The 15485-nt window shown below is 47.1% G+C and overlaps 2 protein-coding genes across 2 annotated transcripts; both read right to left on the bottom strand.

The window, feature by feature from the left end:
* Positions 1-8: 8 nt before the first annotated feature.
* GGS22DRAFT_152382 (folliculin-interacting protein N-terminus-domain-containing protein) lies at positions 9-4849 on the bottom strand. Its single transcript, XM_047959678.1, has one exon. The coding sequence runs from the start codon at positions 4223-4225 to the stop codon at positions 587-589; it is 3639 nt and encodes a 1212-aa protein (XP_047822639.1). The 5' UTR covers positions 4226-4849; the 3' UTR covers positions 9-586.
* Positions 4850-12107: 7258 nt separating this feature from the next.
* GGS22DRAFT_63221 (cation efflux protein) lies at positions 12108-14411 on the bottom strand. Its single transcript, XM_047967610.1, has 8 exons — positions 14259-14411; positions 13879-14190; positions 13765-13814; positions 13654-13698; positions 13441-13588; positions 13102-13373; positions 12735-13049; positions 12108-12675 (listed from the first exon to the last, which is right to left on the bottom strand). Exons 2-8 carry the CDS (start codon positions 13961-13963, stop codon positions 12256-12258), a joined length of 1335 nt encoding a protein of 444 aa, XP_047822640.1. The 5' UTR covers positions 13964-14190; positions 14259-14411; the 3' UTR covers positions 12108-12255.
* Positions 14412-15485: the final 1074 nt, after the last annotated feature.

A 15485-nucleotide genomic window follows, 5' to 3' on the forward strand; every position in this document is an offset into this window, starting at 1 on the left:
ATTATGAATAAATCCATATAGCTCACGCTACAACTTGTATTGTTTAGCAAGCCTTAACTAGCATACTATTGTACCCTACTATGTAGAAGGTATCGTCCTATCGCGTCTTAGCAACCGGTGTGTTGAGCTGCAAAAAGTCGCTTCTGTCGTGTTAAATGATCCCTTGCACTATGCATCCCAGCCGCAAAACACCTATTCCTCGACCCGACATTGCAAAACCCTGTCGGCCGTCGACACCGCCCCCTCTACGCCAGAGAAATAGGAATGTAAGAACTGAGAAATGAGGAAAATGCAACCGCGAACGGCTCTCCGTGGAATATGACCGCATGCATGCTTATTGGGGTATCTTTTGGCCGAAATCTCATCTCTCTAATCTTCCCGCCCCTTGTAAACGAGAATTGTTGTGTTGGTACATGTACGTGTTTTCTCCGTCGCGACGCCTTGCTCTGTTATGTTGCCCTCGAAACGATTAAAACAAATAAAAAGAAATTAGGTCATTAGTTGTCATTTATCATTAAAAGGACCCCCTCCTCGAACACGTTGAATTTTTGTGTTCTTCCACGGGGGTAGTTTAAGATCTGGAAAGTTAACCATCAGTGAGTTCCACATTTTCGAGCCACGTTCGAACAGCAGCTCGTAATGTGCTCTCCTTTTCGCGGCTCATTTCGTATGGCGCAGTTGGGCTTGCAACCTGGTTCTCCCTCTCGCGTTGATCTACCACCTCTTGTACGATTCCTGATAGTGCGGACAAGACAACTACCTTGCATTCTGCGCGTGGTACTTCTTGGAAATCGATAGGAAAGCTAGGCATATCTTGCTCCGTTAATTGGGAAACTTCGCTGTCTCTCCTTCCCCGCCTTTTACTAGTAGACCGAGAAGATGCAGTCGAAGTTCCCTTGCTCGCATCACTACTGTGCGCAATGACTCTCTCAACAGCATCAATAAGAGCATCGTCGAAGCTGAACAATTCCTCCTCTTCGATCTTATCCTGAATCGGCTGTTCGTAAGGTGAGAGCGCCGGTGTCATCAAGGACGAACCGTATGGCGTCAAGAAACTGGTGTTGTTTCGATCCACTGGTAGCTTAGGTTTCACAAGCCGGCGGTATCGAAGTCGCTTTATAGTAAAATTCGTCGTATCAGCAATGATGGCTGTGCTAACGTCAACCCAATGCTCTGCAGGCCAATCTTCCGGCATCGTGTTCAGATGAACTACAGGGGTAGGTTCCGCAGCTAAAGATTCTCGTACTTCGTCTAGAAGATTTTTCTGCGGCGGGATCGCCTGAAGCGTAAAATCGGGATGAAAGCGCTTAAGCCATCCCGCAACGTTCAGAGGAACATCGCCATCAATAGCTAGCCTCGAGAACTGTTCGAAGCCGTCAAGTCCACTACCCAGACCAGGGGTTGAAAGGTAGCCACTGCTAGATGGTGAACTAACAGCAGTCTCAAATGAAGTAAGGTAATCTGGAAATTGAACATCGACATCTATTACTCCATCATCGTTATTGATAGACGTTTTCACCGGTGATTCATATGCGCCTAACGGATCTGGGGTTCTTGACTGAGGCTCGAACTGCTTCTCTTCCAATCTTCGCGGAGTATCGGGTTGTTGGAGTGATGTAGGGTCACGATCCCCTGGTTGGTTCACGATTGTATCGAGAAGTTGGGCCTCTCTAACCATCTCTGCAAGTTCGTCCCTTATACTAGTGGAAGGTTGAGTGGGAGAGGAGAGTGCGCTGCCACGATGATTTGGCATGTCCAGAATCTGCGATGTAGTAGCAGTCGAGTCGCGTCGTCTTGCACTCCATAAGCCACTAATCACGCTACCCCATCGCGAACTTTGACGGGAGTCTGTGCTTCCATGGCTAGCGTGACCGATACTGTCACCTCTTTTCAGAGACCGTTTTAGGTCATCCGCAGCAAAACTGCTCCCGCTTCCAGGTCGACCTCCACGGCCTGTGCTACCTCGATGCATCGTAGAGAAGTGTGGAATGGCGGAGTCGGGAACTACGGTATTAGCTGTTGCAGCACTGCTCTTTCGTGTGTTGATATCATTTCCGGTAATGAGGAGATTCGCTGGCTTGATGAAATCGGACGATCGACGGTCTACATTAGAGGACTCCATACTAAGGTGTGCGAGCTGCGCAGGTATACCGGTTGCTGATCTCGTCGTAGCTTGCGACTGGATGCTAAAACTCCTAGTGTGAGAAGCACCTCTGGGTCCTTGCCGACGATTAATCTTCCGACGTAGAGATTCCTCCTTGTTGATCGGCACAATGTACGATGGAGGCGAATGGCCGAAGGCAGCGGCCGATGCAGAAGTCGCCGGGCGCTGAGCGCGAACTGTCGGTAGCTGCTGGTTAGCGGGCAGGAAGGCCGACAGTAAAAATATCAACCTCCTCGCAGCCATCTTATCTTTGGCGACTATGATCGTTCGTGATGGTAAAGACGTATCCTCCTCGCTTTTAACCTTCTGTTGTTGATACCGCCTTCTCCTGTACCAGATGGGACTCAACGCTTGAAGCCATTCGGTGTGTGTTGCCAAGAATGCCGTCAGTAGATTGAAGAAGAAAAAACCTTGCTCTTTAGTCCCAGCCCACTTCGCAACCCATCTTGCCTCCTCCCGCCACGGACCCCAGCGACCCTGTCCCGTAACAACCCTGGTGGCTCGAAGTCCCGACACAATCCGGATCTTTGCATCATCAATTTCGTCGCTTATACGCTGATCCTGAGCTAAGCAACTCGGCGGGAGTGCTACCAACTTCGCATTTGTCTTCGACGGCTTCATTTGAGAGCCATCGGAGCCCCTTCGTCCCTTGACGGATGTTGTTCGGGCGATCTGGGCGGATATGCTGGCGGGGTATGGATCGGGCGCCGCCATGTCCACTTGCTTTAGCATCGGAATCAGTGTGGTGGCTACAACAGATTGAAGGTGAGTAAGGGTTCTCATAATAATATCCCAATGTTGAGTAATCGCATCCATGCGATCCTCAATATCATTACTGTATGTCGATTCGAACGACTCTGAACCGAACCCTGAACCGACCATCGTCCATCCAGATCGGCGGGCAGATCCGAAGGAAGAAGGGAAAGTGTCTTGCTCGTTATAAGAACTGGGTCCTCGAAACATGGGCTTTGGTGCCGTTGCTGGCGTTGAATTCGGACATTGCGGAAGTTGCAACACCAAAGCGACTGCGTACATGGGCGTCCTCTTTTGTACAGGCTTCAACTTCTTCTTGTTTAGTTTGTTTTCATCTGGGGAATACGGAAACGGAAAACCCCCGTTATCATCGGAAAACCGACTGTGGGGGGAGGTAACCTGGCTCGGAGATTCAGGATCGTCGTTCGGTAAATTCACTGGAAATAATCGAGTCACCAGGATCTTGTTACGATCCTGCTGTCGAGAAGGAGTAGAAAAGGGTTGGAAATTTGTATGTGCCGAATCGGACGTGAAAGATTGTGCCAGCCTACTTGACCGCATACTCGACCTTCCCATCGAACCCCTGCCATCTCCCACATATGAACTAGAGATTCCAGACGGTCGAGTCTCACTTGGAATAATATGGACCTTGGTCGATGTCCCCTTGTAGGACATGACTTCTGAGTTGGCAAAGATGCAACTCGAGAAACTGGCGAGCTCTTCACGATACTCCCTAGCCGCCTTCTGGGAGTCAGTCTCCGCAGCGCTGTAAGCGCGGGACTGGATAGATCCTCGTCGATCGAATGCGCCTTGACGGGGTTGGGGACTACCTGGTTGAATAACTAGAGGCCTGGAAGATTGTCCTAAACTGCTTTTCCGTGGCGAGGTAGGCACTCGTCGAAGATCTTGCATTAAGGACTGCGAGGATGAAGTCGCACTCGGCGGCTGTGGCCGATCACCTGGCGAGACAGCCGATGGAGCAGGATGACTGTCGAATAATAAGGAGGGACTGACAGAACCTAAGGTATCTTGCATTATTATAACGCGAACGTCGCGTACATCAATATCGATATCGCCATCATAATCAAAGGGGTTGGCGGAAACCCCAGGTTGGATGCCTGCCGCAGAGGATAGCGGAAAGACCTGATCCTGACGATAGTAAAGAGCCTGCGTATCTGGAAATAAGAGGCTGCGCGTATGAATCTCTTCCTGGACCGATTCAGGGGATGGTTTCGTTGGCGTAGTTCCTTCTTGAGGATTTGCGCCTCCGGTGGTTCCCGAGGTCAGGTTAAAAAGCTTGCCCAACATGTTGGATCCGGTAGTTCAGAAGCCCTGGATGTCGAGTACGGATATGTACCTAGTAATCAACAACTCCTAGGGCCGGAGAAACCACCAGACCGTCCTTTAACAGGCTCCCGTCCAATGGCTAGAGCCTTCCGGTGCGTTGACCATGGCGTAGGAAGACATTTGAAGCGGACGCCAAGTTGCCTAGTTAGGTGGTGTCTGGGCAATGCAAGACAACGCAATAATGAGGGTCGGATGATGCAGGTATGGCGATTGGCGATTAGATCGAGTTGGCCGAATGCAGAGGGGAAAGAAGAATTCAATTAAAAAAGGTGATCGATTATGTTGAGATCTCGAATTAATTGATTTAGAACCAAGGCAATGGTATCCAATCCGTATGGTGGGATTTGTTTGCTGGATGTATAATGCGTGGACTGGCCTGTTTGTATGTAAGATGCACGCGTTTAGTTCTGAAGACTCGTGAGAGCGACGTGACGCTGTGCGCAATCGGAGATGAATAGATACGACGGACAGGGGCCCGAGGTCGAAGAGTCGCTTCCGAGGGTACGTCGTTAGTCAACGTAGTTTTTTGGCTTCTCTCTATTACCGTTTATTTATCAATTGAACATGAATATGATTGAAAAATGGTATAAAGATTAAGTGAGTGAGAGGGTGAGAGAGTGAGAGAGGGTGTGAAGTTTACACACGGAGATTTAGTGGATAAAAGGGTTTGCGACTGAAGTAATAAGAGAGTGTTAAGAGGGAGGTGTGCTTCTGCGAGTAATGTACAAGGTCAAGCTTGGTACATGAGACTTTTAGTCTGCCCAGTGTCCAATGTCCAGTGTCCAGTATCCAGTGCTGCTCAACTCGTTAAAACGCCCCGCGACCCGCGACGCTTAGGTACATATGGATACCTATTATACCTAGGTAAGTGTTAGGTGTATGCAGGTATGTAATACATGTAGGTAAATAAATGGACAAAATGTATTAGTTAAGGTAAGAGCAGTGTAGGTGGAAAGAGAAAGGGAAAAGAATGGAAAGAAGTATGCACCGCCGATTATGACGTCCAATCTCACTAATAGTAAGTATAATTATATATACAACATAGAAGTACCAGGAATGCCAAGGGGGGAATATTGAATATTCAATTTTATGTACGATGTCTACTACCTATGTACGATATGAACGAGTATGAGCAGCGACTAGACACTCATTAAGATAGTCGATACATAACTCCGCAAATCACTGTTCGTCAATGTGCTACTTTCGTCCAAGTACCTACATACCTCTTTACCTGGTACCATACAATCATGGTAGATCTTCTAGACCTTCTAACTAGAAATTGTTAAACATGCCTATAATAGTATGGTACACGCTATCCCATAGTTGTTACCATCTACTACCTAGTACGTGCCGGTAGGATTATACATAGTTGGTTATCTTCTTAGCCGTCTTCTAGAAGTTACTGCCACGGCTAATGTTAGTACTACAACCAACTATGGATGCATGGATTGATGGTCTCTCAGGAAATTTAACAGCATGGCAGCATGGAATTACCCCATGATATCACATATTGGTGTATCTCTCTGGTACTGTACTTAGGAACGGTCAACCCCAGACACTCCATACAAATCTAAGGTAAGGGGACTGGAAAAGAAATCCAGGATTGGAAGACTGCAGACATGTTCTTTTCCCAGCCTGTTGGTTCCGGAGTCGGTCTGAAGGATTCGATTGCGATCTGGCGGTGAATGAGAGATTACCTATTTGTACTTGGCTTGGAAGGCTTGGTAATCAATCAGCTTTAACTGTCCAGAAGTGAGAGAAAGCCTAGCCTCCATCAGGTAACGCCCTAGCCCTGGAGAAAACGTCCTGGGCGGATCTGCTGCTGTAGGCGATTATCCAATAGATCCACAGTTGGCGGGTACGCATGCAAGTGCTGCATTAGGTATTTTTCTTAGCCCTGGGATTTCCCTTACGATCTATTCTACTCAGGGCCACTTACATATATGGGTCGGGAGTTATACAGTGTCTGCCATCACTTGCGGAGCAGGCCGACGTGATGAATAGAAACCCGAATGGGAGGTATTGTAATATTATGAGGATGAGGTCAGAAAGACACGTTTATATCTAAGTAGTTACCTAGTACTCGTGCCTTAAGGATTATCTTAATGATAGCTATTTACACGACGTCGATCCATATTGAGTGTTAGATATATGCACGTTAATACCAAGATAAAGTAGACAGATAGAGTATTAAGCATCCGTACGGTACGTAAGGCACCAATCGTCCTTGGGCTTCATCGACCCATCTGTGGCATGCAGGGCTGTTAGTTTTAATCATTTATTACAGCAGCATCGCACCCATTTCCCTTTTAAGCCACGATAACTCGGGAAAAGCGGTCGCAGCTCATCCCTGCTTCGGGACTCTCACACGCGACTCTATTCTTAATTCTCTAAATTTCCTACGAACTTACATAGTACTATCCTCACATCATCTACTATGTCGCCGTATATATGTGACACATACAATGATAATAGTCTTACCTAGTACTTTATGCACTTGCTTACCTACTAGTAATACATATTACTCCGTTCGCAATTTATATCAAAAGTCCATTCGAACCCCTCACATGTGGGAAAGTTTTTCTATTAGTATGCCCCATGGATCTTCCCTTGATCCAAAACACCGTTTCTGGAGCATTTGGTCTAGTGTTATTTGGACCATCATCATTCGCCGGTCTACGCATGCATATGCTTGACATATGATCACATTTCTGCGTCTCTGCGCTACCTAGCCGCCTATGCTAGTCTGAACTACCTTAGGTTACCAAGGTAGTCCAGACTTTGAACCCGTCCGAAACCCTTCGCCCATCTCCAGACGAAGCAAGCATTTTCATCGGACGACATGTTCGAACTCCCGGCGGTGAACTATTACCCCTCAACCCCAGAGCTTCGAATGAATCATTGAATGGGCAGCCGAGGTGGGATAGATGTCTTGCGTCTCGCGAACATCCGCTGCTGACGCGGCTGTCGTACTTTGTGCGCCACGGAAAAAGTATCCTTTTGGACAATCTCGGGATGAGGCTCAGCTTGCTATGAAGTCCGAGGCCAGACCGTAGTGTCGCATCCGACGACACCTTTGCAATTTCTGTTTCCATCTAATAACGTAATAGACACTAGCTGACAACGGGGCTAGACCTTCTGGTCGGCACCACAAGAACTCTGTTAGGTAACCCACTTACGATTAAAATTGTACTATTCCGGGATACTCGCCGTGAAAACCCAGGCTCTTGTTATTTACTAATAAGTATTTCTCAACTCAGCCGAGTGCTTAGGTATGTAACCTTCGTAGCGTCGGTGATGTTGATGTAAGTCAGGTCATTGGTAAGCACCTGGGCAGTCAGCTCCACCTGCCAGTCCCGTCTACCTAGGTCCTACTTCTGCCAGCCCGCGCAGCCCGTGATGATTTCCCGTCGGCAAATGTATTTCTTGGCTACCTAGGTTGTTAGGTAGTTTATCCAGTGACGTCCAGCGGCACGTCTCTCGATCTCATCTCGCATCCTCTTGGCGCTCGGGTCACTTTTCGCTTGGTTGTAAAAAAGGTTCCTAAAATCAAGTCTTCACGTTACAGTCTCACGAGGATCGACATGTTGAAGGATGTAGCTAATTACATAGTAGGGCGCTCTAGGTCCATCATCAAGACTTACATATCGATTCTGCTAGTCCCATGGGTCCATGTTAGAAACAGACCACGCAGCCACGGTCCACGCTACGGTGATGCCGCAACAACCGGGTTGGACCCTTTTTTTCGGGGCTTCCTCGTGATGATTGAGGCTCCGAAATATGAGCGGAGACTAATTTTATCGATTAGACATGTAGCTCTTCAACCACGTCTCGTTGAGTCCTCATTGGATGTTCATTCATAGGCTACGCGCTTCGACTACCGGCTCAGCACTAGCAACTTGTTTGATTCTAACTCCCATGCTCTAGCAAACGGCAAATCGAATGCGCTATTTTTCAAGTGATCATCAGAATGGAGAAAGTGGAAAGCTCTAACCAAAAGCTTTTTTTACTCCTTACTCCTCTTGTTCCCCTTGCCGTAGTGCATTGACCAGGTATCCTATCAAGCGCGTGTTCCCGACGATCTCAACAGGACCCTTGTTCGTAATTGGGTAAAAGGCGTATGTCATCCTCTAGGTGAGATCTCCATTTGTTTGGGTTGTGCTCTCACCTACCTACGTACCTACGCACCTACGCTGCTACGGCGCAGCTGCCCCAGACTGCACAGACTGCCAGGAACATCACTGTCACCCCCAGAATCAGCAATGGCACGCTACAAAGTTCCTGTATGGCCAGGCACTTTAAATCATCTCGAGCGATCTTATCCTCGTCAAACTCGATCGGCGATTTGAACCGAAGATCTGGGGACAAGATCAGTGTCACTTAACCAGATGTATGCCCAGGCGTGCGTAATAGAACTGTGCGGAGCTGCGAGTGAAGTCATCTAGAACGCGTAGGTCCAGCGCCGGCGATCATTAATATCCAAAACATCGCTTGATCCCAAATCAGCGTTGATAAGCAGCGTCAGATCCATTTCCCAAGCCAACTCGCTCGTATGGCATGCAGGAATGGCTTCTAACGTTAGAGCCATCCTCTACGGGAGATTGGTACAGCCCCAACCTGTGCCTGCGGATCGTCGAGCGACACGAACAGATCATTCTCCTTACTTTCGCAATTGACTAGTGATTAGCAGAGAGTGGGTGATACTACTGTAAGTGAGTTGGTCGCCATTCAAGCGAATAGTCGCTAGTATCCGCTGTGACGCCCTCTAGCCCCGTGTGAAACCAAGCCGTCAGCTGCTTCTGAAAATCAAATACGACAGCGTTAATGAGAAAGCTATTGGCTGATGGACAACGAATAAGAACCTTGGAAATTTGTTTCTAAAATCCTCACATTCCCAGATCAGTATTTGTCACACCATGAATGCTGCAGTATTGGGCAAGTTCAGCTCTTTGAAACGCTGACATTACAATCAAATATTACAACAGCCAGATGACACGTGAGGTCACTCAACTATCAGCTATACGAAAACTCTTTGCTGTATGAGATAGGGACAGCTCCGATGGTCGAAAGTTATGAGAATTATGACAAGGAGATCTTCAGTTCATCTCCATGGGTTTTTGCGCCTTGAACAAAACGTTAACAATACTCGTGTTAATCCCGCTGTGTTCCGTCATGTAAGCAGCTCCCGCTTACGATGACAACATATTCTACTCCTTACATTTCGAGATCGAATCAACGAAGTATATCCTCCTACCCAGGCTGCCAGGTCGCCGTTTATCATCGCATAAGCATTTCTAATCACAGTCTATTCGTGGCAACATGTAGGGAGGCACCAGCGTATAATATTCACCTCCTTCCCAGACGTGAGAGGTAACGTATGAGATGATAAGTGCAGCTATGGTAAGGAAATATGACTCGAAATATGATGCAGTCATGTCTTGATGAATGTCATCAAGTATTCATCTCACTCCTGCGTTATTCAGGGGTATGTCTTCAACAACTTTTAAGCCCTCAACCCCTCGAGAAGGTAAATTTAGCTGTCGCTAGGCGCGCCAATGGATAATTCATAGTCGCAAAGTATTTCTCTTAGGTCGCCGACGACCTGGTTTTCTTTTCTCTTATCTCCCCTCCGTCTTCATCCCCCCTTGACGTCAGCCGTGAGACACAGTTGCTAGGTCATCTCGATAACTGGTCCGCATCTACGGATATAACAACTCATTGAGAAACCACTCAAGCGCAGTTTCCCCGCCGCTAAACGCCGAGAGATCCCTCTACCCCGGATCGGATGCGCGGGGCAGCGGCGTTCTTCACAACTTCCCGCCGATATCAGCGGACTTGATAGGCGTGGATATCGCAATCCTGGTCTCAAGTCCCCTGTGAACCGAATCCTTACAGCAAAATAATATTTCGAAAACGCGATCTCTAGGCACAGGCCTGTAAGAATACACGGTGTACCGCTTCCCGATTGATGTCGCACAAAGAACTGCTTAGCGAGAATGAAATGACACAATCAGCATTGGCATTCTCAACCTTGATTATACCCGAATTTACTTGAATTAGCATATTACCTGCTACGCGATCCAACCGTAGCCTGCTCAGGCGTAGCTAGGTAAAGCCAAGTCGTGATAATGATCACCGTTGACCGCAATTTCATGATCCCATGCGGCGCATACACGTACCGGTATCATATAATGCCGCAGAATGTAGCATTCCAAAGCCTAAAACAATAGGAAGATTGCCTGTCTACCAGGCGTATTTGCCTAACTTGTGCATTTCAAAGAGGCAGAAATGAGATATAATCATGATCTATGAGCAGACTGAGGTCGAATTCAACCATCGTCAAACGATGATACGTAATACGACCTACGTAATACAACAAGGCGAGAGTGAACGTCGCACATACATCATGAAAGAATCCCTCCCGGGCCGGGGCCGCCCGTGGCATTTTAGCCAGATATCTCGTGTTGCTACCACGAGTATCATCAAGGACAAGAGAAATGCGCATTTACCTAGGTAAGTATCTAGAAAGCCCTCAGTTTCGGTACCGATAAAAGCAACCTACGACCTCACCGGGCGCTCAGCCAGTCAGCCAGCCAAAAGGACCCCGCAGGCAGGGCATGTCATCCGTGGGCAGGCCATCCGCGGTACTGCAAGTGGTAGGTTGCACGCGCGCGATGTGACCGCGGCTGAGGTTGTGCAGGGCTGAAGTCCCCAGATCGAGGACACGATTCCCAGAAACCAGAAAGCGAGAAAAGGGGGGGCTTACGCTTACGTTGTTCCGAGAGGGAGAAAAAAAATGGCATTCCACCTTGGAAAGTCAGATGGAAAAAATGAAGAAGGGGATGCGAGAAAAAAATCGGTGTGGTTGCGCAGGTCGGCTGTACTTGCGGAATGCGGAATCCAGATCCCCTTCGCGGCTCCGTCGCTCGGGTCCTTTCCCGACTTGAGCAGGTGAGCGAGGGGGGCGCGTACACCCATCAGCGTCTGGACCAGTCAGCGCGCGTATTGACGGTGACAAACGACGCACACCGGTTTCGTCCCATGCCTGGACAAGATCGATTAGATTAGATCTCTACTTATACGCAAGGTGAAGCGATCCGACTTCGGAAATGAGGCCGAGTTGATTTCTGTTTGGAGAAAGAAGTTGGAGGTAGCTGGAGTCGTTGTTGCGGTTTGCTAACGAGGTCGTTCACATACGTAATATCCATGTGCGCTCATGCTTAATGAAGCAGATCCTAGTTACGATGCGGGAGGGAAGAGCTGCAGCTCGGATATGCAGAGTTGCTTCTTCCTGCTGCGGCTGCATGCGGGCTTTAAACCCTTGCTTTTATCCATTTTGCTTCTTCCTTTCAAACCGACCTGCGCATCATATTCCTTTTTTTCTCTTTGTTCCTTCGAGAGATCCAGCCCTGTCAGAACAGCTACGAACCCCCACCTTTGCAGCAGCCCCTGTCCCCCACGTTTTGATTGTAAGGTATCGCGATTTCGAACTACGCATGACATTTCGTAAGTGGCGTTGGAGATCTACCGCGATCCTTCTTCACCTAGGTATAGAGCATGTTACTACGGATATGTACTAAGGACCAAGCCCACGGGTTTGGGTTCTAGCTAATAAACGTTTACGCATGATAGGTACTATCAATATCGTCAATTAGGTATAGATGGCCTCAATTATTGACAATACCAATCCAGAAATTGCCACATGCTGGGTACCCCCAAGGCAGGTAGGTGGTACATAAATCAATAGGCCAAGCTGTATCGTGGTCGGAGTAGCTTTCAGCTCAGGCAGGCTTCGTATAGAAGGTATCATTTCATTGAAATGGTAACAGAATTCATCAGCTAAAGCTCATTTATTGATTCATAAGTTAATATCGAATCCCTGTTCCTAAGCCATGAATGTTGCCAAGTCTTTGATTCCTAACATACTAGCAACCCATCCCATGACTCCCATGAACCCGAAACATAATAATGGTCCTTTCCGTGACCTGCAGCTAGATACGCATAGTAGTTTTATTACAGCATGTCAAACCCTCGCACAGATTTCCACAGGCGATTTGACAAGGGGCTGCCATCTCGATACGTCGTCTTCTAATCGACGCACCTGAGGATGACACAATCCCACCAGTTTCGACTACAGGGCTCGTTGCAGTGTTATCCGTACTGATACGCTCCTCGTTGTCGTTGCTGTTATCGGCGGCGATTACGGATGATGCAGTTGTCGGCGTTGCAAGCTCAGGCTGAAGAGTTGCCGAATGAATGCCCCAGGCATGTAGACACTCGCCAACAGTACGTGCACGATCCATGAAGTCGCTCATCTCAGTATTTGACACTACTATGTGGGCTGTTGCGATGGACTTCTTCTGATCGAGGCGCCAGATGTGTAATTCGTGGACCGACTCAATGCCAGGGATCTATAGTATTAATGTTTCGTTAGCCTAAAATATTGTATAGTTATTTTGCTATGACGTACCTTCTCAAGGTCATGCTTGACATCATCTAAAGGAACATCCTTCGGGGAGCTCTGCATGAGGATCTTGCCGCTATTCTTGACGAGGGGAATCGATGTTACTAAGATCATGATAGCAATGCCCATACTGATGCCCGGGTCGGCGTAAAATCGAGCCTCGGAAGATGTAAGCCAGATAATCAAGGCGGCGATGATAACTCCGACATTGTTGCATGCATCGCCGATAACATGAAGTAATACACCCATCATACCAAGGTCATGACCCGATGACTGCAGATTCACAATCGTGTGTCGGTGCTCAGCATGGGCGCTGATAGGCTACATAAAGTTTAGTAACAGTATATATAGGAGTAAACTGGGGAAGCCTCACGGTTAGGGGAATTTCGTCATGATCTTCGACAAAGCTGCCATTCACCTGTCTTCCAGCCTCGACATTAACGTGGCCGTGATGATGATCATGTCCATGTCCATGATTCTCAGCATGTTCATGTTCGTCTGAATCTGAGTGGCTATGGCTGTGCCCATGACCGTGTCCATGACCATGATCATGGTCATGAAGTTCGTGTAATAAGGTCGCGCTGAGGAGATTCAACGTAAACCCAACACATCCCATGATGAGAACTAGTACGGGGTTATCGACACCTATCATATGTCAGCTAAGTAACCCAAAAATATGTCAAAATATTTTGAAGTTAGCAAAAAAACCTACGTTCGATAGAGATGAATCTCTCGATTGATTGGAGAAAGATGGATATGCCGAGGGCGAGAAGAAAGACGCCATTGAAGAAAGCACCCAGCAGCTGCGCACGCGCCCAGCCAAACGAAAAGTTGTCAGGGGGTGTTTTGGAATCGGAAATCTAAAATTCAGTACTGATTAATTAAGCTGTTAAGATATACTCGGACAACAATTCGTTTGACGTACAATAATTGCAGCTAGGGCCACACAATAGGCGATCAAATCATTCATCTAAGATGGATGGATAGATAGTTAGATATAAAATTATACGATAATATAGTTGGGCATATGACATACGTAGTGGAAAGCATCTGCTAACAGAGCGAGAGATTTGGTGAAGAATGCCACTGAAGCTCTTGGTCAGCTCACATTTAAATTATGCAAATTGCAGCAGGATTCGGTGTAACATACCAACCAACTCGGCAACGAAAAACGAGAATGAAATACATATTATAGCAATAAGCTTCTGCTTGGACGAAAGCTTGAATTTGCCCATGATGGGTCTACAATGCCGGCTTACGGAACCGGAGCCGGAATTGGAGGGCGGAGCTGACAATCCTTCCTAAAAAGTAATTCTGAGGAACGACCGGGCGAATGTCATAAAAAATATGGAAATCGCCGCCTTGGTTATTTTGGGGTCGGTTGAAATATGTATGGAAGGAAAGATCAATTGCCCATCTCAATGTTGCTCGTAGTTTTATATGGAAAGTAGAAGGTTGCGACCTGGAAGAAAGTAAGCATTCGGTAAGCTGAATGATTCACCTGAATTCACAATTCCATAATAAACTTACGTTATTAGATGATGATGATGGTGTCTAAGGGAGAAAAAGGAGAATTGGAAACATGATATAGAGACGTGAGTTTACCTGGCAAGAGCTTCTAATATGACTTCGGAGACCTGATCGGGGTGCTCTGTCGGGGGAGATCGTTGAAACGCAGATCAACCCCGTAGTTTGATTCAACGACGAAACGTGATATGATCCAGGGGCCGGGCGCCGGGCGCTGCACCGACAAAAAATGAAAGGAATCTTGGATACCCCGGACGGCAATTGAATATGTGGGTAAATACGACACGTCGTATTCCTTATTGTGCGTAAAGAGAAGAAAGCGTTCGGCCGATATCTAACTTATTTTAGTGATTAGATAGTTCAGGAGAAACAAGACATTCTTGTGAAATGTGCATGGACGAAGATTTTTGTATTTTGTATACTTGTGTACAGTGATATATTCCCGGGAATCTTAGCCGACGATGAGCTGTGAGACTTACCTAGTAGGTAGGTGCTTAAGTGGTGTCGTGGCCGCACATGAGTCCAGGGAATGGATCCAACGAACGGGTCGTTGGAACCCGGCGAGTATAACGATATTAGTATTGAATTGCCAGACTCAATTGAAAATTCGCCTTTATCTATTCTTGAGAAATAGAAAGACGCTGCCTGGGAGATATTAGAACGCATCTAAACGCTACGTGCGCTCCTCCTCGAGATTATTTCTTACCTACTATCTAGGTAGCGTTCGGTAGCTTAGATACCAGTCACTTCAGAGGCAATCCTTGAATCAATCCTGATGTTGAGTCGTGCAATGACACAACATTGAACGCTGTAAGCCACGTCGGATACCCACTTATCAGGTGGGATATGGTTGTTTGGTTAATATGTAGTGACTGCGGATAATCGGCCGAGTTATGAATATTTGAGTCTTGGTTAAGAAATCTTTAAAGAAAGCTTACGAAATGATTAAGATCTTGCCATATGTGAAATGATTATCTAATATAATGAACTTCATATTTAACGTTAATTGGAGTCGTTCCTTCTATGCAAGCAATTATTTTGGTAGGAGCGAATCTCAGATCTAACTAGCGGGTCAGCTAACTACCTACTAGGTACATACCTAGGCACTGCCTATTCCCCTGACGTCTACTAAGGAAAGCACCGAGTCACGACATCATGGATTGAGCGAAATATCTTTACACCTGCTACCTACCCAGGTCGATAATAGGATTGATGACTGCTTTATACATA

The sequence above is a fragment of the Annulohypoxylon maeteangense genome (assembly GCF_022496945.1).
Source record: "Annulohypoxylon maeteangense strain CBS 123835 unplaced genomic scaffold GGS22scaffold_2, whole genome shotgun sequence".
Classification (NCBI taxonomy): domain Eukaryota; kingdom Fungi; phylum Ascomycota; class Sordariomycetes; order Xylariales; family Hypoxylaceae; genus Annulohypoxylon; species Annulohypoxylon maeteangense.

Excerpts from the sequence above, each read along its gene's own strand:
- GGS22DRAFT_152382 (XM_047959678.1), bottom strand. The coding sequence starts at position 4,225 with ATGTTGGGCAAGCTTTTTAACCTGACCTCGGGAACCACCGGAGGCGCA.
- GGS22DRAFT_63221 (XM_047967610.1), bottom strand. The coding sequence starts at position 13,963 with ATGGGCAAATTCAAGCTTTCGTCCAAGCAGAAGCTTATTGCTATAATA. Across the intron at positions 13,815-13,878 it reads TTTCGTTGCCGAGTTGGTTG|TGGCATTCTTCACCAAATCT; the intron begins GTATGTTACACC and ends CAAGAGCTTCAG. Across the intron at positions 13,589-13,653 it reads TGGCCCTAGCTGCAATTATT|ATTTCCGATTCCAAAACACC; the intron begins GTACGTCAAACG and ends ACTGAATTTTAG.